Source organism: Furipterus horrens, unplaced genomic scaffold, assembly GCF_987537825.1.
Source record: "Furipterus horrens unplaced genomic scaffold, mFurHor1.1.pri manual_scaffold_4, whole genome shotgun sequence".
Taxonomy (NCBI): Eukaryota; Metazoa; Chordata; class Mammalia; order Chiroptera; family Furipteridae; genus Furipterus; species Furipterus horrens.
In genome coordinates, this window is record NW_028327174.1 from 61,013,446 (window position 1) to 61,040,788 (window position 27,343).

General features: G+C 44.4%; 1 protein-coding gene and 1 pseudogene across 1 annotated transcript in view; one reads left to right on the forward strand and one right to left on the reverse strand.

Moving 5' to 3' along the window:
* Window positions 1-27,343, reverse strand: part of PPM1H (protein phosphatase, Mg2+/Mn2+ dependent 1H) — a 252,010-nt gene that overhangs the window by 91,566 nt on the left and 133,101 nt on the right. Inside the window, exon 4 of the mRNA XM_090273548.1 lies at window positions 19,378-19,490. Coding sequence (XP_090129674.1) covers window positions 19,378-19,490 — 113 coding nt within the window. The remainder of the gene's footprint in view (window positions 1-19,377; window positions 19,491-27,343) is intronic.
* On the forward strand, window positions 20,995-21,228 carry LOC150012062 (large ribosomal subunit protein eL39 pseudogene; annotated as a pseudogene).

Sequence of the window (27,343 nt, forward strand, 5' to 3'; positions counted from 1 at the left end):
CGCATCCAGGCCCAGGGGGCGGGGCAGTTCTGGACGGTGTAAGCACCAGGGCTGGTACTGCCAGGGCAGGGGCGCGGGGACAAGAAGTGACAGGAGATAAAGGTAGAGAGAGGCTGACAAAGAAAACTAGAGTCTGGACTTGATTCTGAAGAAGTCACTGAAAGGCTTTAAACAGGGAAGGGGGGGGTGCCTGCCCATCAGCATTTTAGCAACTGAATGGGCACCCGCGAACAAAGGGGGATCCCTGGAAGGCTCCTGTATGGAGTCTACAAAAGATGCTGGTGGCTAGCGACAGGAGTTGGTGCTAGATCTGGGCGGGCAGACGAGGAAGGAGAAAGAGTGGTCACCGTAAACTAATTATCCCAGATTTCTAGTTAAGAGTAATGAAATGCTTAGTGGCACCTTAAAACCAAATTGGGAACAGGGGAAAGAGCACCATTTGGGGACAGAAAACTCCTTTAGTGTTGGACATTTTAAGTATAAAAAGGTTTGCAGAACATCTTATTTATTTAGACTTTACCTTGCTCCAGGAAGGATTTAAAGGGAGATTACACAAGTACACAAAAGATAAAATTAAAAAAATAAATATATATGGAAAACAAAATGAGGTGAAGATCAGAGGAAGCTAGGAATTAATACAAAAACGCATATGCTGTAAGGCTCTAACTTTCCTAGAATCGGTCCCCAGTGCTTCCTGTCAGGCAGCACTGAGACAACCACAGGCCATTTATTCATGTCAGGGGCAAAATGAAAAACACCACCCCTCCCCCGACCCCCAGCCCCTCCCCAAAGTGCACACAAGAGACACGTCCTCTGTGGTACTTAGGGAAGAGGACACTGTAATGAAATGAACATGTGCTTCAGCAGGACCCCTGCAGTAAACACGGCAACATTTCCCAGAGCTGCTTCTCGTAACCTTCTCCAAGGCGGAAGCAGTTCAGAAAACCACGAAGGGGCCCCACCAGGGTGGGGGTCAGCCTCAATCCTGGGACAGACACAGGAACTCTAGAGGATGTTAGGACTAGAAATCCTCCCCATGTATTGCCTTTCTGAACAGAAACTTTCAAAAACAATGAAAGGTAGCAAGTTCACGGTTACCCTGTCCGACAAATACCTGGAGAGCAGTTACCCTACGTGCCAAGTCATAGGCTGCAAAGTGGGTTAGGCTTGGGGATGCGGGGAAAGAGGGAAGGTAGACGGCTGACCCTCCCTGTGCCTCTATGGAAGACCTGTGACATTCTGCAGAGAGGCGGGATGGGGCGGTGACCAGAGGCGGTCAGGGGAGAGAACTCTGGTTTGGGCTTATGTATTTGGCAACACTGGGGTGTGAGTGGTCAATGAAGGTTCATCAGATGGCTCAGGAGTAGGATGTGGAGAAGCTGACTGAAGAGTAAGCCCTGGGGTGGGCTGTATTTTAGGGGCAGGTATGATGAGGAACCAAGAAAGTGAGATCCTGGAAGCCATCAAAGAGATTGTTTCCAGAAGGGAAAGGTTGAGTATGTATGGCAACTGGCATTAGTCTCCTCTGTAAGTACGTGTTTTAGTTAAGGTAATACTAGCTGCTGTCATAGATATACCCTACAATTGTCAGTGGCTTTAGCATGATAACTGTTCACTTCACACGTGAAACATAAAGTCCACTCATCAGCTTGGAAGGGTCTGGGGTGGGAGTCAATAGGCATTTAGGTGCCGGGAGTTCTGCCGCTTCAGCATGCATTTCTGAGGAGCCCATTGTGGTCTGTTAACCTCTGGTCGGCAGAACAGGGTAGAAAGAGAGGCTGGTGCATAAGTCACCACCAACTTGGTAGCCTAGAACAACGGAAATCTACTTTCTTACAGTTCTGGAGGCTTAAGGTCCGGAATCAAGGTGTGAGCAGCGTCAAGTTCCCACTGACACCTCTAGGGGAGACCCCTTCATCCTCTCTTCCTAGCTTCTGGTGGTTCCTGGCACTCCTCGGTGTTCCCTGTCTTTTGCCAGCTTAACCCCAACCTTGGCCTCAACTTTTACATGTCACATTCCCTGTGTCTTCTCTGTCACCACACGGCCTTCCTGTAAGAATACCGATCATCAGATTCAGGGCCTACCCTAATCCAAGATGACTTCATCTTCACTTCCATCTTAACGACATTTGCAAAGGCCCTATTTCCAAATAAGGTCACATTCACAAGTAAGAGGGTTAGGACTTGGGCATATCTTTTGGGGGGACTCAATTAAACCATTACAGTGTGTAAGAAGTGTTTATGGGTCAGGCCTGAGAAGTGGCTCACAGCCCCCTGGCTGAAACAGCCACGTAGCCACATTTAATTGCACAGAAAGCTAAGGGAGGCAGCCCGGTGCCCTGGAGGAGACATGTCTGGAAAGCAGGTGGCCAGCTCTCCCATTCAGCAGGGCGAGGCAGGGAAGGGAACGGTACCACAGGGGAGGTACGGGGACAGTCACGACTACGGTGAGAACTGGAGCCAGAGAATGCTGATCCCCTGGAAATCAGTACATCCCTGGAGCTAAATATAGCCAGGTGTAAACTCCAGTGAAATGTCAAATGATAAAAGGAAAGATAGCTGGGGGTTTGCTTGGCTTTTGAAGCCCGTTGGCTGATTTCTTTGAGGCCTAACCTGGGACATACTTATTTTCACAATTCATCATATATTTTCATGTACTACACACATTAGGCAAGGGCATGTTAGGAAACCTATGCGTGCTATTTCTCTTCCAAGCACTGCTGGACAATTCCCAGCCTGATAGTTCTTAGGGAAAGCCTGGGTCAACCAGAAGGCTGCCTGCTGGTAATGTAGTAAAATAGTGATTAATGCTTTGGCATATGACTATATATCCATTAGGGAAAGCACAGCAGCCCTGGGGAAGAGCAGTGTCACATGTCACACCAAAAAGTGTAGCCATGTCACACCAAAAAGGCTCTGACCTTGAGACCCACACTATTTTTGGATGAGGAGGTTGCACGCAGAGCCCAGGTTCACGTGATGTGTAGAGGAGGTCTGAAGCAGCATCTGCAGAGACCTCATTCAGTCCTCAGGCAGAGGGCGAGGCTGCAGCTGCCCACTCACCAACAAAAACAGTCTTGGGGCCTGAACAAACTAAGCCCACTTGAAAGACTATTTGTAAGTTGAGTATCCCATCTAGAACACAGGTTCTAGAAGACTGGTCTGCTGGGTCTCTTGTATTCGACACTTATTCAATGCCTCCTGTAGGTAAAAGCACTACATGAAAAGTATGATGTTGAAATCACAGAATTGTACCATGGTTCTTAACAACCCCATGGAAAACCCTAAGGGACAACTGATGGGGGATAATAATGATGTTAATAATTATTATTATTGCTATAACTTAAAAAAATTTATTGAGCATTTACTATATTCTAGAAACTGCACTTAGCATTTTACACATGTATAATCCTTCTACCCATCTTATTATAGATAAGGTCTCTTATCATCCCTATTTCACTGACAAGGGAACAAAGGCACAGAGAGGCTGGGTACTCTCTGTTCAAGGTCATACATAGCACTATGATAAGTGACAGAGCCAGGACCAGAGCCAGCTAAACTGTCTCTAGAATCTGTGCTACTACCACTATATAACCTGCCCTATCACAAGTGTTCTTACCTATTTTATATTCAGGGCCTTTGTTACCACATTCTGTTTAAATGATGGGTCTTAGAAGTGACCTATTAACACTGAGAATTTGGAAGAGGAACCCTTGTCCTGGATACACTGGTAAGAATCAATCAATGATGTGCCAGTTCAGAGTCACAAAGGACATGAATGAGAGAGGAGAGAAAAAAACTACAAGTAAACTTTGACATAGAAAAGAACCAACCCTGGCTGGTGTGGCCCAGTGGGTTGAACACTAGCCTGCGAATTGAAAGGTCACTGGTTCGATTCCCTATCAGGGCACATGCCTGGGTTGTGGGCTAGGTCCCTGGTTGGGGGCATGCAAGAGACAACTGATCAATGTTTCTCTTGCATATCAATGTTTCTCTTTTTCCCTCCCTTCCCCTCTCTCTGAAAAAATAAATAGCCCTGGCTGGTGTACCCCAGTCACTGACTGCCGGCCTATGAACCTAAAGATCACTGGTTTGATTCCCAGTCAGGGCACATGCCTGGGTTGTGGGTCAGGTCCCTGGCTGGGGGTGTGCAAGGGGCAGCCAACTGATGTTTCTCTCTCACATTGATGTTTCTCTTTCTCTCTTTCTCCCTCCCCTCCCTTCTCTCTAAAAATATAAATTAAAAAAGTTTTTTTAAAGCAAAGAACCAAAGCTTCTGGTTTCAGGAGGAAGGAGGGAGAAGGAGCAAATAGATGAATATATATGAATCCAATCTTTGCAAACAGGCCTAGTGGCCCATGGTTGGGAATGAGTTCCCACTCTGCAACTTAAAGAGGCTGTTTATTGCCTGGGATGCCTCTGGAAGAGAAAAGCAAGGATCCAAGAGCTGGGTGGCCAAATGCAGCCTGATGCAGAGGGTCAGGTAGGCTCTGGACCAAGCAGCCCCACTGAGGGCTTCTTGTGCCCTTGAGCTCCATGGGAAGCATGACAGTGACTTCACAGCTAAGCCTTAAGAGAAAAAGTAAAAAGCCTTGTTTGTTTGTTGCATGCCTGCAGGCTTTTTAAAGGGCTTGCTAAAGAAGGACTTTTTCTGTGTTACTGAGAGACACCCACTGCTTGCCAAAACACTAGGTAAAAACCACAAATGGTATCAGAGGCTGCCTAGTGTGCCCCCAAAGCACATAAAGTGTAACTGTCAACTATATGAAGCCCCGCCAGCAGCACCACAGTCTCACAGAGTGTGCTGGCTTCACTTCAGCATGCTGCCCAGATCCACTCAGGTAAGAACATAGTTTTAAGAGTCCACAGCTAATATTTGGCAGCACTTTTGGCTACGATGAGTTTACTCCACCCTAGAGTCCTAAAACAGCTCAGGAATGCTATCTTCACAGCGCACACCTTACGTCAGCCCAAAAGTTAATGCAGCCCTTTCCACAGTCAAGCCACCTATACTGCGATGCAAAATTTACTTTACCTTGCATATTTTTATTATAAACGAAGCTATATGAACCCATTTACTCCTCACAATGACTCTATGACATACGGCCTGTTATAATTCTTAATTTACAGATAAAGTACCTGGCACACAGAATGGTTCATTAACTTGCTCAGGGTCACACAATAAGTGATGGAGCCGGAATTCAAACCCAGGATGTTTGCTCTAAACCCTGTACTTTTTAAAATTTAACTTAATTTTATTTTTTTAAATATGTTTTACTGATTATGCTGTTACAGTTGTCCCAATTTCCCTTACCTCTGCTCCCCTCCACTCAGTGGCCCCCCTTCCTCCAGTTGTCCCTCCCTTTTAGTTCATGTCCATTGGTTGTGCATATAGTTCTTCTCAACCTCTTCCTGTCTACTCCACTCCCTCCTACTATGCTTCTTAATTCCTGTACCATCTCCCTCCCTCTCCCCTCTTCTCCCTCCCAGCTGACCTCCCCCCAACATGTTCCCCATAACTATAGTTCTTTTTCTACTCTCGTTGCCTACTTAGTTTGCCTTTGTTTCGATTCCCTAGTTTCTGTTGTTGGTTGTTGTGATACCGTTTTCATTTTAATGTTCATAGTTTTGATCCTCCTTCTAAACAAGTCCCTTTAACATCTCATATAATAGTGGTTTGGATCTAATGAACTCCTTCAGTTTTACTTTGTCCTGGAAGCACTTTCTCTGCCCTTCTATTCTGAATGACAGCTTCGCTGGATAGAGTATTCGTGGCTGTAGGTTTTTGATTTTCATTACTTTGAATATTTCTTGCCAGTCCCTTCTTGCCTGCAGGGTCTCTTTTGAGAAATCAGCTGATAGTCTAATTGGGACCCCTTTGTACATGATTCTTTTCTTCTCTCTTGCTGCTTTTAAGATTCTCTCTTTATCTTTAATTTTTGACATTGTTATTATAATGTGTCTTGGAGTGGTTCTCCCTGAGTCCAGTTTTTCTGGAACTCTCTGTGCTTCCTGGACTTGTAAGTCTACTTCCTTGCCCAAGTTAGGGAAGTTCTGCTTCATTATTTTTTTCACATAATTTTTCAGTTTCTAGTTCTTTTTCTTCACCCTCTGGCAATCCTATTATCCGAATGTTCAATCGCTTACAGCTGTCCCAGAGGTTTCTGATCTTCTCACTTTCCTTACTTTTTGTTTCCTCTTTCTGCACTTGTTGTCTGTTTGTTCCTTCCCTATGTTCTGGTTTGTTGATTTGATCTTTGGATTTTATTTCCTCACCACTTGTCTTGTATGTGTTTTGGTTTGTTTCAGTATGAGTGGCTTTTATTCCTTCACTGTCTTGTTCCAAATCTTTTGTTAATTCTGTAAGCCACCTTATGACTATAGCTCTGAACTGAACCTCCAAAAGGTTTTTTATTTGTTCCTCTGTCAGGTCCCTCATCTGCTGCCTGGTGAGCTGTGTCACTGGGATTTCAATTGTTGTCTGCTTCATTCTAACAGATATGTGTTTAGCTTTCTTCCAGGGCAGGCTATAGGGGGCAGAGCCCCATGCACTTGTCACTGCCTGGTGACCAGCAGTGATCAGCGGCCGGCGGTGATCAGCAACCTTTTTCACCGCTCTGCGGCGCTTTGTGTGGGGGTGGGGGTCCAAGATGGATTCCTGCCATTACTCTCTGCCGAGAGACCAGAAGGCTCCCTCCCCACAGCCTCACCGGTCAAGGCAATGGGGGTCTGCCTTCCCCAGCGTTGGAATCGCAAGTTTCCGGGTCTCGACTGCAACCAGAATTGCTCCCCTGGCGTTTCTCGCAGTCCTGCTGCTATTCCCGAGGCTACTGCGGACAGCTCAGCCCGACCCTTCCGACCGATTCTGATCTTGCCCCCCTACCCGTCCAGACGAGCACCGCTGTTTTATAACTTCATACTTGGGCTTCCATGTAGTTTTATTTTCTGGAATTTCTAGTTATCTTTTGTTTTGAGGTAGTTGTATTCCTTCTTAGTTGTACAGGGAGACAGAGTGTGTCAGTCTAAGCCTCCATCTTGGCCAGAAGCTAAACCCTGTACTTTTAATCAATATCTAGTCTTTCTGATTTTCTATTTTAATACAGGCAATAGCTCACATATATGACTATGTGCTTCCTATGTACCAGACAAACAAGATAATTGCCTTATGTGCGCTGTTGCATTTAACAGTCCCCCATAGGAGGCTATTATTGTTTTAATCAAACAGATGAGCACACTGGGTCTTAGTGAGATCCTGAACCTTGCCCAAAGCCATGCTGTCAGTTGTGCAGCTGGATCTCAAACTCAGGCCCGTGTGAGTTCCAGGCGCACATCCCTGGTCACTACCCCATCATCCTCCACCCACAGAGCCACATGTGCACTTTAGCTAAGGGTCTGCCTTAGCCACTCTGAAAACTTTATTTTATGCTTGTATCTCATTTTTTATTTCACATTTTTAAAAAAAATTTTAAAGTATATTTTATTGATTATATTGTTACTATTTCACATTATTTTTAATAACCCAAATAAATCTTGCGTTAACACAAATGATTACTGAGTCCAACTGCAGTCACACCAGTCTGAGGTGCGACGCTGACCTCAATCAAAACCATACTGAGCCACAACCTGACAAAGAAACCCTCCCCCTCTCTCAGGAGGAAGTGATGCCACCTGTTCTTTAGGTCTGTGATGTACTGAAAACTGTAATGGGGGGTTTGGGAAGCGGCTTTGGATAGGTACCAGAGGGGTGAGTCAGAGAACCTGAGAGGGGTGTGAGGCAATAGAGAGCAAATACATGAAACTGATCCCAATCCCTGTCACTGGTGCCACCAACTGAGAGGCAGTGGCAGCAGCAGCAGTAGCTGTAGTCCTAGTGATGATGGTAACAGTAGTGGTAATGACAGTGGTAGAGGTAACAGTAGTAGTGGTGGTGGTGGTGGTGCTAGTGGCAGTACTACTAGTAGTAATGGTGCTGGTAAGGGCAGTCCCAGTGGTGGCAGTACTAGTGGTATTAGTAATGGCAACAGTGCTAGCTGTAGTGGTGGTGGTAGTAGTACTAGTACTAGTGGCAGAACCAGTGGTCATAATCATAGTTGTAGTGGTTGTACTAATGGCAGTACTAGCAGGCACTGTGGGTAGGCAGCATTTTAAGCAAAGGGGTGACGGAGAGTCCGCTTCTCCTTTGGAGGGAAGGATGCAATACTGAGGGAAAATAGGTGCCCACCGGTCAGACCCACATGCAGCCACAGACCTGTGAGCTGCTACTTCAGCATGAGAGAGAAGCTGAGCTATGAAAAATGCTCACGCTTGATATCCTGGTGACAGACACAGTGTTAGAGGCAGCAGACAGAGCCTCTGAGGCTTGGAGGAAGCAAAGGTCAGTGCTGGACAGTCCAGCAGCTACGAGGAGCCTGGGGCGGGCTTCCCGGGAGGCTCAGGTCTGGGGAAACCCAGAGCGCAGGTCCGCCTCAGCGCAGGCACAGATGGCAGCTGAAAGGCTTCTCTGGGCTCACGGTTTGGGGCATCCTCTCTGCCTTCTGGGATCTAAGCCAATAAGACAAGGGAGGGAAATGGATCGAGGCCTTAAGGTGCAGGGAGCTGAACTGGCCAGGCCAGTCTCCAGCTGGGGGTCACTTAGTTAACCCCCAGATCTCAGAGCTGTTCGACATCCTGAGGTTAACAAGATCTTGGCAACTCTGCTTATTTTCAAAGCAGGGAACTGAGGCTCAGTGAGTGACGGGAGTTTTCCACAGTTTGCAGTGTGGGGCAGGGCTGGAGTTTACCTCCTAGCCCAGTGCGTTCTCCTTCTGTCTCACTGAGGCACCTAAGGGGGACATCAGACGCCTGCGCTCTGAAACACTTCATTTCAGAGCTCTGGCTCGCGCCTTACCTCCTTCAGACCTTTACCCAGAGCCCGCCCCTGCCCAGTGATGCCTTCTTCAGTTCTCCATCTGAAATGTCAGCCCCCCAAGACTACTGAGCCCCTCCCTTGTCCTACTTTTCTCTCTAGCAACCATCAGCATCTGGCGTACTCAACATTTCACTTAGTTGCCTTGCTTATTATGTTTTGCTGCTTTGTCTGCAAGCCCTGTGAGGGCAGGGGCTTCTGTTTATGGAGTTTTTGTTCCTTCAACCTAAGACAGTGCCTGGCACAAGGGTGAATGGATCACATGCCATACTCTGTCGATGGTATCTCCACAAAGCACCTCTAACCTGCACGGTGATCCTGATGAGTGGACCAGCCCTTCCACAAGCGGGAAAGCTGAGGTGCCTTCTGTGGGGGTGAGAGCTAGCCTTCCTGCACTCCAGGCTCACCCCCTTTCACCATGCTGTATCGCCCGTAACACCACTCACTTCCACCTCCTTTCCTCCTTGCTTGCTACCAATGGCTACACCACCTTTGATCCTGGAGAGTGTGTCAACTTGCTCACACAAATGATTCTAAAGCTGAAGCTTAAATGCCCACCTTGTCCAGTTAACTCCCCAGAGCAAACTAACCACCTGATAACCAAATACTGGACACCAATAAGGATTGCTCAGTGAATAGCAGCCTCCTACCATGAAACCAGAAAGACCTTCACATACCATTTCCCACTGATGAAGGCTCAATGAAGCTCACAGTTCACAAAAACAAGTGTGGTCCCACCAAAAGTATCTGTACTGAAAAATGATCCCAAGTGCCTACCAGGTTTTCCAGGGCTACTCACAACCCTAGCCATGACACTGCGCAACAGCAAAGCAAAGGGATCAGGTCACACAACTCTGTAGCAAGAGATTCCAACCTGCAAAGGAATCTTGTTGATGCAGTTACAGTCATTGTTATTCCAGAAGCTAAAGAACACATACATATGTGCCAGAGTTCCCCCCTTTAACCCACGGGAGCCCTCACTCATCAAAGCACAGAGCTTATCTGTCTCCCGAAAGCCTGCATGTGCCCACCACACTGCCATGGAAGTGGAGACAGAGCCCTCATCTGCCTCGTTCACCACGTTTTGCAAGGACATGCCCGGCTTGGGGCTGGCACCCAAATATGGGTTGAATCCCGCTCCTCCAGCGGCATTTCAGTCACTTTGGGGCTGTGACAGTATAATATACACACAGTGAATCATACAACTTTAATGTAAATTAACTTAGGATGGAGTGAGACATATTTATTAATGATTTGTCGATAGTAATTATTTTGATTCACTGAGGATGATCTCAAAAAGAGGAAATGTGCCCCGCAAAAATAGAGCGAAGAACTATAGTTTGAGAGTAAATAACAGGCTGAGCTATTAAATTAATATGTATGTCATTTAAAAATCTTTTAACATAACTACAATTTAAAAATGATCTCAAAAGGACAAAAATTGAAATAAAAAATTAGTTTTAATAAAACTGATAAAATCATAAAACATCAGTATATTCATACCCTACCTGGTTAATATAACCTTTCTTCTTTTGCATGAAATGAATATTAGTTTCTATGATGGACTTTCTGAAGACAAATATTTGGTATGCTGTTTACTTGCAGGCTTTTTCATTATCCAAATATGTTTTCTCCAAGATAAAAGTGGATGATAGTGAGACAGATATTTCTTCATTGTCTTTGACCATCTAAGCTGAATTTACTATACCTCTTCCAGAACTGACAGTGACAAAGTTAAAGGAACAAAAGAGGTAACTGGTGTTTGGGCTTTAAAAAAGATGCTACGGTAGCTTCCTCCCCACAAAGGGAAAAAAAGGAGCAATGAATCAAGACACCATCACTAACGGACCCTAACAGGAAAGCCCTTCTCCGTTCCCCATGATAGCGGAACCTGGGGACACAACTTAGACTATGTGAACAGAAAAGGGGCTCTGTAATAAACCTGACTGACAGTAAGTAACCTCACAGGGGGATCGGATCATAAATTCGTAACTGGGTAGGGCAGGGTGGGTAGTCATGCACCAGGTCTATGAAAATGTTTATCTTTGCCTTAAATAAGCCCCATTCCTTGTTCCTGTGCATCTAGGTTAGGATGCCTTAGAAATGCTAGAGTAATCCTCTTTTTCTTTGGAGACATAACTACCCTGAAAGGAGCACATAATCCTGTTCAACATTTTGTAATCCAATCATAGAACCACCCCCCTTCTCCCGCCTTCATGTAATAATCCTCCACATAGTCCCTCCTTAATTCCAAATGTATAAAAGCAACTGCAAAACTGTCCTTCTCCAGAGCATTTCCTTAGTCTGTTGAGATCTTGCTTCCAGGAGTGTCCTCTGTTTGACTCAAATAAACTCCTATACAAATTTTCTACAGGTCTGGACGTTCTTATGTTAACCAATCACTGCAGTTCCCAGGAGCCTCCTAAATTTCTCAGGATGCCCTGAAATTCCAGCCAATGGAAGCATGCAGATGCGCTGTGTGCCACCTCTAGGCCAGGCCAGGAAAACCATTCCTGAGAGCTCTCTCCATGCTCCTGTTCCCTCCCAGGTGACTGCATGGAGATCCCCCAAGACCTCAGAAACCAAGTGTTAGAGGTGGCAGACCATGCTCCATTCTAGGTCTCCAAATGCCTATAGGAGAATAAGCCATTGCTTCTCCAGGCCAGTGTATTCTGGGGTCTATTGTTTCCATACTTAGCCAATCTGACATACCACTGTAAGCAGGAAACACTTCAGCATTTCCTTATACAACATGTGAGATCATTAAACTCACAAGAAAGAAAGAAAAAAAGAAATAGTCACAATATTTTTAAGATTCTCCTAGAGTCACAGAAATGGTGCTTAATGGGGAACCTTGAAAAAACCGAATTACTTAGTAGAATACTCTTGCGAGGTGGTAACACAGTTGACGCATACCCCTTTTCCTTAAGAGAGGACTCTCTTCCACAGCCGCTCACTGCCCTCTGGGCAGCACCCACTGAGCACTGACTGCTCTCCAGGAGCTCACATTGGGCACAATGACAAGGACAGCAGTTAACTAGTTCTGAGCAGGTCCCATGGCCGTGGCCCTGTGCTAGAGCTTTCCACACATCTGCTCATCTCACCTTCCACTGGGAAGTAGGTACTACCATCACCCGCATTTACAGATGACAACACTGAGGCACTGAAAGCATGACAGTGGCCCGAAGTCACACACAACTAAAAGAGGCAGAGCCAAGACAGGCCCAGGCAGTGTGAGTCCCTGCCTTCAGCCACCTCTCTGTCCTCCACTGGCTGTTACCTCTCTACCAGACTGATGGAGAGCAAGCCTTGCCCCCCTCGGCCACACCTGCAAATACCCAAAGACCTCTTTTATATCAACATACCAACGCAAGTTATTTTTTTCATGTGGTTGGAAAAAGCTAGTTAATTTGAGTTTTTGTTATTCCTTCAAACGTGGTTCAAATCTCTTCACTGTCTCCTGTTCACTGATGTGCACATTGAACTGTGTCACCTAGAGAGGGACTTCATGTGCAAAATCAGATTAATGATAGTATTTCCCCAGAAGGGTCAGTGTGAAGATTAATTAGGTTATTCGTGTAAAGCCCTAGAAATTAGAAATGGCACTTGAGACAAAGTAAGCCAGCCAAAACCATTAGCTATTATTTGCCATATACTTCAAATGCTGCAGCCTATGATTACATCAGGTTCTAGTGTCTACACCACACCGTTGACCACACTGACTTTATTGTCCACTTAAACCAGTTTTTAAAAACTGGGAACCATTAATAAGTTTAGTCTCCCCTATCCTGATACTGCCCCCCACCCTCTGCTTTTCAACAGATATTACCTTCACCTTGACTATGATTAAGCTTCTCTTGATTAGGTTTCGCCTACCTTCCTGGGAACTAAAGGCCTTTTTCTATGTTGTTAGTTCTCCTCACCTGGTTTCACATCCTCGGAAAATACTGGAGTGCCCTAGAGTTCCCTGAGAGAAAGCTCTGCTGCTCTCTACCATAACGTTCCCCCGACACAGACTCACTGTTTCACCCTATCTCAGCAACCAAAGATACATAAGGTCACTGTCTTGACCACAATAATCTCATGCCAGCCTTCCTAAGCGCAAATACTCTATTCTACCAACTTTATGAGACTTCCCAGCCCAGTTCCTCAGTGGGTGAGGAGTCAAGGGAGGTCGTTAGAAGTGAACCTGGTTGGGATGGGGGAACCACAGCCAAAATGCCCTCTCCCCAGGGCCCAACCATAGGAGGGGCAGGCTGGGATGGGGGCTTCAGAACTACGCAGCAGTGAGTGGGAGTCTGAGAGAAGGAGTTGGGTCATGCAAGGAATCCTAACCACTTTTCGAGGAAAAAGACCAGTTCCAGGGTATCAGGATGGCAAAAAGGAGCCCACTGCCAGGGGAGAGGAGCAGGCAGGCCCCTCCCCCGCAAGGAGCAGCATCAGAAAGCACGAGGGGACACCTGCAGGCGGGCCTTTTGGAGGCTGGATAGCATTAGAGTGTGTCCTGTTAGCCTTGGGCTGGGGCAGCTGGAATCTCTAAACCCTGAGGACACGCAGCTCCTTCCAGGCTCTCGCAGAGGCCCGGGGTAGAAAAGATTAGAGAAGATTCCTACTTGCGTCTGTCACCTGAAAGGCTTGCTGACCACTGCTGGGCCCCACTCCCTGGCTTTCTCATTTAGTAGATCTGGGGTAGAAGCCTGGAATTTACTTTTCTAACAAGTTCCCACTTGCTGCTGTTGCTGGTTTGGGGGCCACAGGCTGAGTGAGGGTCACTGACTCAGGGCAAGTGGGTCAGGGAGAGGTTCGGGGGGAAAAAAAATCCCAAGGGGAGGAGCCAGGGGGTAAGTCCAGAGAGAAAAGGGCCTCTTGGGTTCCTCTGTGCAGACAGCGAGTGGATTGATAGGAACAGTAAAGACCATTTTGAACAAACACATGGCCTCTATGTCTTTTCCTGTACTTGTGATCAACTGGTGTTAATTTTTTTTTTTCCTAATCTGTTCTATAGGTTATGGGTATAGCTAAGGGATAACGTAAATATTTACTAAACAAGATGGGGCCACACAGAAAAAAGATAGAAATAGCGATTCAGGTTTCATAGTAGAGAATGGTGGTTAATTTTGGTTTCTTTCTATGCTATTTTTCAGATATGTGTCAAAGAAAGTGAGAGGAGTGGTGAACTTCAGGTAGTCCGTGGAAGATCAATTATCTTTCTGAACTCGGAGGAAGACTACTATCAAAGCAGCAGCTCACGGGCAGGTATGGAGAGATGAACCACTTATTAGCCATAAGCAGGTTCAGGAAGGTTCTGTGCTGGCCATTTATGTCCATGAACATAAAAAGGAATGAGTAGTTCTTTAAACTCACTTAGGTTGGAGACACATTTCATTATCTTATATCTTACCACTAGTAAAGGGGAGAAATGTGGAAGACACCACAGATGTTTAATTGGTTTTAAATTGAGAAATGTTAAGTCGAATTTAATACCTAACTCTTATCCTCAGGAAAATTCAGACTTGCCAGAAGAATTCACCTCTAATTAAATAAAAAGAGCTTTAACTTAAATGGGGGGAGAGGGGCCTCTGGAGAATTAAAAACGAGGGAAAGAGAAATGAATGAAAACCAAGCTGCTGGACTATGCCTTTGTTTAAAGGACAATTTGTGGAATGCTCCTTCACTCCTGTTACCCAGAGCTGCCTCATGAGCACATTTGACCTTCCCATCCTTTTTAGCACCTTTAAGAACATGAAGATGACCCTGTACTCCCAGAGCCTATGGTTCGTTTTGAAAAAGTCTATAAGACACTTGCTGCCAAAGAAATTGTAAACAGGACAAAATGGACGTCTGATCTGTGGCAGGAATCATCCAGAAGAGCAGAAAATGCTTATGTTATTTTCAACGAGTATCATCAAAATGAAAATACAAAGTTTAAACTGGTCTCATAGAACTTTGGGACTTCTGTGAAGGGACTGCAGCCCTCATTTTGAGAAAATACCATTACCAATGTCATCAGTGAATGGGCTGGACCTCCCAGAGCTTATCTGTTTTATCACTGCAGTGTATTCGAAACAGTTCCTAGTACAGCCTTCCACTCACTGCACCCCGTAAATGGTTCTAAGCCAAATCGAAGATGCCATTGATGGTAAGGGATACCATTAATTTACACACACATAGGGAAGAAAAATGTTAATTAAAAACTGTTGATTTTAGAGATGTTAAAATGTGAAAAACAAAACAAAAACCCGTGTCTTAGCATGGGTGGGAAATCCCACCCACTGTAGCGGGTGCTGACTGAGAACCTGCAGCTCTGACTACTAGCCTTGGGCAGGACAAGGCAGCTCTGCTCCTTCGAAGCTGCAGGACTCTCCCAAGCCACATCAGCTCGGTAAGCCTCAGTATACGTATCTGATATATTAACACTGCCTCCTTCTCACTACACTACTGAGAGCATTAAACATGATTCTGTTACAGTATTTAACATGTGCCTAAACCTTATTAGCTGTCTTATTCCTGCTGTTACTAATAATCTGGCAAGAGCAAAATCATGAATCTAACAAATATTAAATGGTTTCTTTAATGTGAATGAGTTCACCAACATCTACACGTTGGCTTCTCAGTGCCATAGCTCTAGAAATAAAATGAAATAATCTTCTAAAACAGGAGTCAAAGTGTCTTCTTGACTGAAGAATCAGCCAGAGCCCTAAGGAGCGGGTGACTCAAACACAATGGGTAAGAGTTTGCATACCGCTTTGCATGACATTTGCATGCTACCAGTTCATTTTTACTTGAAGTGAGAATCTGCCCACCATCTGGTTCCTTCCTAGTCCCTTATGATCCCCTAGGTGTTGAGTTGGCTGCCTCTGCCTGGGAAAAATAAAGCAACTGGCGTGCATTCCGCAGTTACGGCCTGTGCCTCTGAGGGCTATTTACTCCGCTGAGGCGAGAAGGGCAGGTCTGCCCCAGGCTGTGGACCTGGCACCACCATAAGCATCCTACACAGAAGGTGGTCGCTAACTCAAGCACCAGTGAGCCACAAACAGCGTACGGCTTCCCCTGAACACAACCCCCAGCACAAAAGCACCTAATGGGAAAATCACACGATTCACAACTGAGTGGCTGAGAACACCCTTTCTGGCCACCAGTAGCTTCCATATCAAACCGGTGCAAAGGTTCTCTTCTCCCGAGTATAAGTAATTATGGGATAGTGAACCTATAACTAGAATTTGCTTTCGCTTTGAAAACTGTCAAGATTTAAAGTAAACATAGGGTAGTCAATATCTGGCAATAAAGAACAAAAACTAGCACTTAATTTAATTAGGGTCCTGTTGCTAGAATCCTCTGTCAGCTCTAATCATTTGTTTAAACTGAGACCTTGATTCACAACCACATAAGTGATACAAGACCTACATTTGCACAGGTCCAATCAAAGTTCACTGAATTGCTGTTTCTTGGGAATAACTGAATATTTTTGTAAGCTCAAATACCTATAATGATTATTAGCATGTAAACTACTCAATGATCTTACGTAAGATGATACGAAGTCTCTATTGTTCACCTAAGAGCTGAAAATAGCAACTTCATGAGTAAGTGTTCTCTAAGGTATCCTGTGGATGGTGCATACAACTACGTGACATATGACCTTAAGTGAACAGTAGATCCAACCGATCAGTCATAAAAACCCAAATTCATATCCGGATACTGGGGCCAGGATACTATAAATGTAATCAAGCTCATTAGGTTTTAGAGATGCTATTTTGTCATAGGATAATTTTTTCTTTCGGTGCTTTACAGCTTTAATAAGGGTAAAAGGTTTTTTAAATTATTGGAAATAACATGTAAAACCTTATGCTTTTATGGATACTCAGAAACAAGGAAACTTCAGTTATATTAAAATTTCAAAAAGTGACTCTAAGAAAGTTAAAATAACCAAAAGAACAATCTTTACAGCACTGCTCTACTTTCCAAAAGTGTCACTCTTCAAAGGTTAATCATTAGAATGTCAGAAATTGTAGAAATTACTTAGTTCAGTGCTTACCACCATTTTTAGAGACGGGGAAATTGAGATCTGGTCTAGAAATTGTCACGTGAAAAGCAAGAGTCCAGAAGATGAATACTTAGGACTGGCAGGTGCCGGAAAAGGAGCCTGGGGCTTCTGGGAAATAGGAGCGGAAGGCCCAGCTGGGTGGGTGGTTCTGCTAAGGAGCTTAGAGCTTTGAAGAAAACCATGTTCCAAAGTGAGGAAAAGGCATTAGGGAGAAACTGCATCTATAAAAAGAATAACCAAACATAAAGATATTCTGGAACAGAATATCTTCTTAGCCTAGGGCCACCAGGGATGAGGGCCACCAGGGATGAGGCGTGGGCCCGTCCCCAGGAAGTGAGGCTCAGTCAACACTGGAGGAGTCCCAGGAAGGGCCAGGAAAGCAAACTCGTTTCAAAGGACACGGAACTAGGCAGGAAGACAAAAGGTGCAGATGAGCACAGCAGCTCAGTCACTGAGTCAGTCTTACTCAGAACAGAAGAGAATCATCCGTTTATCTACTCGCCTGTCTCCCGAAAAGCTCAAGATCCAGAACAGAACAAAGGCCTAGAGCTGGCTCCTCAGTATGAGTCTGAACAGGCCCCTGAAGACTGAGAGTTCCTCTTTTTAAGAAGCTCAAATCCTGGGGTGGCGAAGGGAAAAACAAGCAGCCTCCCCCAGGAGACGCAGTCTCGGCCTGTGTCTGTGACCTGCTAGCTGACCTCTGTGCCCTGCAATGCCTGGGCGACACATCGCCTGGCTTCCAGCTGTGCTCACCCAATGGGAACTGCAGACAGAGAGAGAATTCAGTTCTCTCTTCCCATTCCCTCCCAGAGCTCCTGCGCAGGCCCCGGGCCCCTGGCCCCTGTAGCACTTGCTCTTTGGTCCCTGCAGGCCGAGGGTGGTACGTGCCTCCTTGGGCCTCACCTCCCCTGGCTGGTTCCTGGTTCCCTTTCATCTCATTCTGTTAGCCCTGGCGGTAAGCTGGAGTCTGTCACTTGCCAGGATCCTGAAGCAACACTAAGGAAAGAAAACCACGGGAAAAACATGCCGTCTCATACAAAATTGTACACTGAAACAGGTATTTTACAGAGTAGGCTAGAAATCCACATATGCTTTAAAAATACATAGACCGCCAAAACACATCCATCTTCAAATCCCAAATACTGTTGCCTTGGCAGTTTACTCTCCTTTGGTTTGAAGACCTTTAGTGGACAGCCTGGGAAAGGATGCCCTACTAAAGGGAATGGAGCCCCCCGAGACTCCACCTGCTTTGTAAGTGGAAGCACAGTCACGAGGGCCACAGATATGAGGTGGTCCATACGATTACCTGTATAGCCTAGAGTGTAGTGGGCTACCCCATCGAGGTGTAAGTGCACTCTATGATGCTTGCACAATAATGAAATCACCCAACAACACATTTCTCAGAACGTATCCCTGCTGTTAAGCAACGCATGACTGTGAAATGAGGGTGAATTCCTTGACTGCCCAACGGGGTTGGTCTTTCGGTTACAGAGGCAGCAGCCACAACCTGATGGAGATAGGGAAGGGGAGGAATGGTCGGGAGACAGACTTCAAGGAGGGCCAGAGCACGCAGCCTGGCTGAGAGGAGGCATGTGACCTAGAGGAAGGAGACAGAGGGTTGGGAGCATCTTAAGGTCACAGCTTGTGCGGGAAGTTGCTCCTCCTCTGAGGACTTTGTGGTTGGAGTCCACTACTTTGATGGCTTTCAGAATAAAGAGTCAGTCTTTAGCAAAAGTCCTGCTATAAAGCCAACATCTTTTGTTACTAAACGGGCAGAAAAGTGTGTGATACATATTGAAATACTTTCACAAAGTCTGTAATTTAAAAAGTCCCTCCACCTAAAGTGAGGACACAGCAGTTATTTAAGATAAAAACAAAACACAAGTCGATCTTATTCCTCATAATGCTGGATAGATAAAGTTCAACCATAATCTCCTGGCCTTGCAGTTGAACCCGGAAGAGAGGACAAGGCAGCTGCCAAGGGCGTGTGCATAAAAGGAAACTCCCGGGCTTCTGGGGGCGGACGGTGCAAAGTCACTGAGCAGAAGTGGAGCCAGCTGGGAGTCCTCCCGTGCCCCCTCCCAACACCCACGTCTTACAAATTCCTTTCCTCCCTCCTTGTCTCTCATTTATGATACCTCTGCTAAGCTTTCATTAAAAGTCAAGTCCTGAAGTCAAAAACCGTGTGCATAGTTTAGATTAATCACAGGTATCTACCTGAACAGCAACTGTGGACAAGTAGAAGACAGCCTGCCTTTTAATATCAGCCTGATGACTCTTCTTAAATGCATTTTTATTCATATGGAGAAGACTTATCTTTATCAATACCTAATTCCAAGTGGGATTATTTTATTTCTAATCATTTTTTTTAAGGTAAACATTATCAAAGGGCACTAGGAACCAGTAAGAACCAAGAGGCTGACTTGCTCACCTGCTGTCCCCAGCATTCGCCACGTACAGCTTCCCCAGGAGGCAAACCACAACGAGGGCCGTGCAGCCACCAGATATGTTGTAGGAACTCCTCTCTCGTTCTATTTGTAGGTCCTGGGGAAGAAAACAAAGTCGGTGTTGGACTGTACAGCAACGTGCAGCGAAGACTTTCTTAGCATCGCTCCCCAAGGGTCTGAATGTGCTTCAAGGAAGAGACAAAGAATCCTCAGTACTTGTTTTTCTACCACCTAATGAGCATTTCTGGAGCGGACACTGGCAACTGGCATAAAACTGTTCCCTGCGAGACCATCTGTGGACCAGAGACGGGAAACAAGGGATGGCAACAGATACAATCAGGCAAAAACGAGAAGAATAAAACCAACTATAGTCAATAAATATCACAGCTTGTGGAAAACGCAGTCTTGGTATGGACTGCCTGAGCTACCATGTGGAAGACACAAAAGAGAGGCAGATAATGACAAGTACTTTGATCCTATCAATGTTTTATAACCCCAAAGTCTCCAATCAATAGTTTCTCCTATAGCTGGAGAGGAGAAGTGATGGAAAGGACAGTGTGCTCTATCCAATGCAGGCAGGAGTCTGCCTCCTGTCTTACTGATCAAAGACAGAAGCTCCTGACCTCTGGTCTGACTTCCCCTTCCCACCATTCACGACAGTGATGAGCCTGCAGAATAACCATCAGCTTTCACTGAGCATACCCTCTGTGTCAGGTAGTGCGCCAGGCACTTTACAGAGAGAATCTCCTCTCGTCCTCATAACCTCATTATTAACTCGCTCAGATGCAGACATGGGGTAACCTGCCCGTATTTAGTTGGCTGGAGTTTGGATTCCAGTTCAATTCTCTTTCTCCAAAGCCTACGTTATTACTTGCTACCAATGAAGCCTCTCCAAGAAAATTAAAAACACACACTTCTATTGACAAGGTATGCATCATTCTCAAGGCAGATGTCTTTGTAAATTCTATGTCAGTACAGAAGCAAAGGTCCTGTCACCACAAGTTGAGTTAGGGAAATAAACTAAACACTAGCTAAAATAATTCCAAACATTCCAGTAGAAGTCTGCTGGTGGGACAGAGGGAGGGGGAATGCGGGCTGGGTGGTCAGTACAGAGAGGGAAGGAACGGTGCCCTGGCTGATTGTAAGGGCGCCATCGGCAGACCAAGGGCCAAGGCTTTTGTGATTCTTAGAAACCCACAGACCTAAGAACTCAGTGACTTCGGCCAGCTCCTCATGGAAAAGGAGAGAGGATTTTGTAGTCCAGCATTTATCAGCAATTGCTTTATTTTCCTAACGTTGTATTACAACATTAGATAAATCACCAGTGGGAAACTGGAAACAGGGGAGCCTGAGCTGAGGCTGGAGAATAGGAACAGCATATTGATTAAAAAGTAAGGAGAGAAAAAGTACAAAGACAGGAGCTGAGAGAAACCACCATACTGGAAAGGAGTTGGGGAGGGGGAGAGGACTGGGGGGCTGAGGAGCCACGGGGAGCGGGGAAGTGTGTGCATGTGGGGCAGGATAGTTTAGAAGCAAGTGGAGAAATACTCCAATAAAGGAGTGAGTGAACAACGGCACCCAAAGCTGCACAAGGTTCCATCATGTCTTCTCACAAGACTTTCTGCATCAAGAGGTTCCTGGCCAAGACACTGAAGCAGAATCGGATTTGCATGAAAACTGGTAACAAAATCAGGTACAAACCCAAGAGAAGACACTGAAGAAGAGCCAAGCTGGGTCCAAGGAATTGCCCAGGAGAGACGGCTCACATGTCTGTGCTGTACCCAGGCTGCCTGCCCGTTCTCAGATCACTGAAAAGATCACCTCTGTCTGGGTAGTTGAGTGTTTTTATTGCGAAATTACTGGAAGAATGATTTTTCTCTTTGTTGACTTTTTTCTGCACTAGCAGGTTGGTTCAGTAATAAATATGTAAGACCTTCTTTAAAAAAAGCTGCACAAGAGGTCAAGTATGAGGGGTTGCCTTCCAAGACTATATTGGACTTTAAAAATTTACTTAAACTATATAAATTAGCTTTCTTAAGTCTGTAGTGAGGATTAAATTAGACAGAGTGTGTGAGAAGCTTAGCAGACCATCTAGATCCTTCCCACAGCCCGAAAACTCCATGAATGAGAGCAGAGACCTGTCTTACTCACTGCTAGACCCTCAACACCTACATGCACCAGGCCAGGTAAAATGTAGTTTCATAAATGTCTAGGAAGTGGGCAAACAAAGTCATCCATGTAAAAATGCCTGGGTTTCAGAATGATCTCCCACCACCTTACCCCTGCAATAATATGAGAAATCCGTTCCACAATTCACAAATGCAACTTAAAATGCAAATAAATGCTCACTGAGATGGTAAGCCAGCAGGAACCCATGCTTCAGGTAAAATGAAGTCCCACGACAAGAACAAAAAATGAATGGCTCTCAGAACCTACAAAGGGATGACTGGACCAGAAGAAGAAGAAGGCATGGGTGGCAGCCAGGAAGAACTGTCACACAGAAGTGAAAGAAAGGAGAAAGCAAGCATCCAGCTGGTATAAGTTTTGTCTGTTTAACCTCCAAACGATGCATGAAACAGAACTGATAATTCTATCCACAAAGAAGTCTGTGGGTGGATTTCATTTCTTTGCATTTAAATAAATAATACAAAGTTGATATTATGATACATATTTCATTAAATTAACATATAAATTGGCATGTAAAGTCCACGTCCAAATTACTCTTTTTAATATATTGAAAGGAACTGTTCTAGCTACAGAAACGATGCTTTCACATCCAGAATCAATATTTGTTTAAATACCTCAAGTTTGAATGAAACACAATTTTTAGTAAAAATCCCTGAGCACCCACCTGCTTGCATGCTGTACATGGAATGTGAATGACTCCTGACAGACTTAAATCTATGGCGTCATTCAGAAGGGGGTAGTGCTATGGTTCAGAGTTCACGGCAAAGAAGTCCTCCGGGACTCAGACGAATAAGTTTATTCTCCATCGTACATGCATTATCATGGTTAACATCACAAGAAAACCTGATTATAAAATTATGTAATCCTTTTTTGAAAATCGAGGCGATGTTCTACACTAACATTTTCTGCTATGGTAGAGTTCATATTTGCCTTTTATTTTTTGGGAAACACTCCAGTTAGCTTGCCCAGTTTTCCCTTGCGATTAAGTTAATAGTGAGTTGATAGTTTTTTTTCTAATTAATTTCATCATTTCTTTCATCTTTTCCAGTGTTTCAACTACTTTCCCTTTATAGCTCTCCAATCATAAGGAATGCTGAATTTGGTAGCTCTTTCACAGAAACAGTGGACTAAAGCCTAGTTACATTTTATCCAAGAAGCTTTGCTGATGTGTTCATGCTTTCAGCCACCCACCCCTATTTGTGTGGTAACATACATGTGTGCTCTCTGGAATCACAGTGACAAGGATTTGAAATCTGTGTTTCTATCAATGTCGTCACCCTGTAGGATTCAGTGACATTAAAATACACTCTTCTACTTCTCCTAAAACTGGGTGTAACTAGAACATGGTCTAAAAATAATTGCTTTCCTCTTCCCTTCTTAGAAGCCAAAACAGCACATTTATTTTTTTCCTACACCACCTATTCCTCTTTAAAAGATGTTTCACAAAATCTTAGTACTGAAAGGAACATTAAAGAACCATCTGGATAATTCTTTTACTACCAAAGCTAACATGATAAATGAAGTCAATAAAGATATGTTTACCATTAAATCAACTACCTGTTTTCCTCAAACACTCAACTTTTCCAATTAGCTCAAGCTTCCCACACTCTAGGTAAAATATACAAAAATATGCATAAATTTTAATTTCTTTTAAAACCCCTCAGGTTTGGCTATTTTTTTCTGGAAAAAATAAATCAATGCAATCATGGGAAAAACTGCCTACTGCTCTTTGCTAAGCAAGGCTCGATCTGTAATATTTCCTCATTTTAGCTAAAACTACTTGACTAAACTACTTTAGCTAAAATGAGGAAATCAGCAAACCCCAAGACATAAGTCTAGAAAAACTAGTAAAAAACATGCACACATCATCATTCAAGTATGGTCTAAAAGGATCAACTTAAATACTCGAGATTCAATTAACGAGATAATTGATTTATCTGGTCAGTCAAGAGTCCTGCAGACCTCTCCAGGCTCCTTTCTCCTAGGAAGGACTGATTTATCCTGTGTTGTGTCTGCCTAAATATTACATTTAACCTAGGTTTATGTCTAAATCAAAGAATGAATCCAATTTTTAAGACCTGGGGTTTTATTTTGCTCCTTTTTGTTGCAAGAAAGAACAGGAGCAATAAAGGGAAAAACGAGATGTGTATCAAATGAGAATAATTCAGCAAAAAAGAATTGCAAGACAGAAAATATATTGCTCTGGATGGTTTAATTTGGTTTGAAAGTCCTAGAGATGATACAACTACGGGATCATTCTTTGTTTCCTACCAATTTCAGCTTGCAAAAGGAAAAGCAGTATCAGACAGTACAAAGGAGCAAATGTTGGGTAGTCTCAATAGGACTTGGCAGCTCCCTCTAGCTTGGTGAAACATAGTTCTGAACACGCTTTAATAGTGTCGGTCACAAATAATAAGATTCGGCATGGTTTTAGTATCTGGGTCTGATTTCGGTTTATTTTGAGAACAGCCAATCTGTCAGCGAGGCGATGAGGAAGGAAAAAAAAAAACAAAACCAAGTACTGCCTAATACTGCCACCTGCTGGCGCAAAGTGGAATCACAGCTCATTCCTTGGCGGAACTTCCCGGTGCGCCAGAAACATAGAAAACAAAACTCTGGCTTCAATACAGGCAGAGGAGCAGGTCCACAGCTTACCGTGCATATGCTGATTTTTAAAACACTAGGATTTCTAAACTATAAGTAAGCTTTGCACTTATCTTCCTCTTTTTCACCATATGGTTTTTATTAACAAAGCCAAGCTAAGCGGTTATTTCCAAGCATTTAGCCAGTAATAGGAAGAGATAGGGTAGTTTCACAAGTTCAAATACAGGGTGTCTCAAAAAAATGTATCCAGACTGTAATAGCTGGTAACTTGCTGAGTTTTTTGTTTGTTTGAGATTTAACTGTTGAGAAATAATGGCTGAAAACAGATTAAGTTTTGAACAAAGAAAGTTTATTTTGAAGCGCTACTGGAAGTATGAAAATGTGGTAGAAGTGCGAAGGCATGACTGACGCAGTGGTGCAGTTTGTCTGCGCGTGGATTGATTGGCCCTCTTTCTTGCAGGTGCTGTAACTGGTGCCACTTACTTGAATGTACTGCAGGAATCAGCCATGAGACGTATTCACGAAGATTTTCATGATGAGGACTTTTATTTTCAACAAGATGGAGTGCCTCCACATTACCATCGTGATGGAAGGGCCTTTTTTTTTTTTAAGTATATTTTATTGATTATGTTGTTACAGTAGTTTCAATTTTCCCCCCTTTTGCTCCCCTCTTCCCAGTACCCCACTTCCCTCCAGCAATCCCATCCCCCTTAGTTCATGTCCATGGGTCGTGAATATAAGTTCTTTGGCTTCACCCTTTCCTATATTATTCTTAACTTGCCCCTGTCTATTTTGTACCAACCGATTATGCTTCTTAGTCCCTGCACCATTCCCCCATTTCTCCCCTCCCCTCCCAGCTGATAACCCTCCAAATTATCCCCATACCTATGATTCTGTTACTGTTCTGGTTTGCTTAGTTGGATTTTGTTTTTATTTTTTAGATTCAGTTGCTGATAGTTGTGTTTGTTGTCATTTTAATGTTCATAATCTTGATCTTCTTTTTCTTAAGTAAGTCCCTTTGACATTTCACATAATAATAGCTTGGTGATGATGAACTCCTTTAGCTTTACCTTGTCTGGGAAGCACTTCATCTGACCTTCCATTCTAAATGATAGCTTTGCTGGATAGAATAATCTTGGTTGTAAGTCCTTGTTTTTCCTCACTTTGAATACTGCTTTCCAGTCCCTTCTTGCCTGCGAAGTTTCTTTTGAGAAATCAGCTGATAGTCTTATAGGAACCCCTTTGTAGGTAACACTCTACTTTTTTCTTGCTACTTATAAGATTCTCTCTTTAACCTTTGGCATTTTAATTATGATGTGTCTTGGTGTGGTCCTTTTTAAGTCTAGTTTGTTTGGGACTCTCTGTGCTTCCTGGACTTCTATGTCTATTTCCTTTGCCAAATTTGGGGAGTTTTCCTTCATTATTTTCTCACATAAGTTTTCAATTTCTTGCTTTTCCTATTCTCCTCTGATAGCCCTATGGTTTGGATGTTGGCATGTTTAAAGTTGTCCCAGAGGTTCCTAAGCCTCTCCTCATTTTTTTCAATTCTTGTTTCTTCGCTCTGTACTGGTTGACTGTTGTTTTGCTCCTTAAGTTCCAAGTCACTGATTTGAACCCCAGTTTTCTTCCCTTCACCATTGGTTTTGTGTGGATTTTCCTTCATTTCACTTAGCATAGCCTTCACTTCTTCCCTTATGCATCTGCCATACTTAAGCATATCTGTCGAGCCTGTGAGCATCTTTATCACCAGTGTTTTGAACTCAACATCTGTTAGGTTAACTATCTCCTCATTTGTTAGGTTAGCTATCTCCTCGTCGCTTAGTTCTCCCCCTGGAACCTTGATCCATTCCCTCTTTTGGGCCATACTTCTCTGTCTCCTCATCTTGACAGGCTCCTATATTTGTTTTCCTCTGTGTCTTAGGTAGAGGTGTCACTCCTGTTACGTTGTAAGGGCCAGAGCACCTTAGGGATTCATCAGTACAGGGCGACCTATTTCACTATGTTGTGGCGCTGCATGAAAGGGAACAGTGTAGCTTGCTCAGCACTCGCCCCTTTTCCAGCCACTTCTCCTACTTTGTATGGGACTAGCCTCTCTAGTTGTTGCCTTGGCCGTTGTTTCCAGAGTGGGCAGGTCTGTGGAGTTTCTAGGCCAGTGGGGCCCTTTAAACAAGTGGACTCTGCTGAGAGACCAGCAGTTTCTTCCTCTGCCCCAACCCCCACTGGTTTGCACAGCCAGAAGCAATAAGGCTTTATCTTCCCTGGCTCTGGGACCATGAGCTGCGTGGTCTGGTCTGATGCTGGGAGTGCTCCCCAGGTGTCCCTCCTGACTTTTTAAAATGTGTGACTGCACTTTCTGGCAGCCTGCCGCACCACCACTGCTGCTGCCACCACGCTGCGTCCTCTCCGCCCTGGCTCCGCCCTTCCTACCTGTCTGGATGAGTATTTCTTTTTTATGTCTTTGTTTGTTGGACTTCCATTCAGCTCGATTTTCTGGAACTTCTGGTTGTCTCTAGTTTTGAGGTAGTTGTATTCCTTCTTAGCTGTGGAGGATGATGCAGCATGTCTGTTTAGGCCTCCATCTTGGCCAGAAGTCTGGAAGGGCCTGTCTTAATGAGAACCTGCCAAACAGGTGGATCGGGCAAAGAGATCCTGTAGATCACCCTGCATGTTCACCAGACCTCACACCACTAGGCTTTTTCCTTTGGGAATTTCTCAAGAATAACATTTATGCTAAAAAAACTGAAAACACAGATGAATTACAAGTAGCCATTGAAAGAGAATGTGCCCAAATACCAAGTGAAGTTATTCTTAATGTTTGTGATTCTGTGGCTTTGTGTTGCCAGCAATGTCTAGACCAGAATGCTCATCAGTTTGAAAACAGGTGCTAAATACAAAAAAGTACATTTTTGTAGTTTATTGTGAATGTTGAAAGGGAACTATATGCTAATACAGACTTCATAAACATTAAAATTGTGGACAGATTTTTTGCGACACCCTGTATTGTCATTTTTCTCCCTCATAACAACCCAACTTCTGGAACATTCTTCACTGTAGTGAGGAATCTATACCTGCAATGAAAATAAGATAGAATTTTAAGAGTCTCCTGCCTGTGTATCCAGACCTCAAATCCTGTAGGTGGCAGGCTAAAAGGCTAGTTGC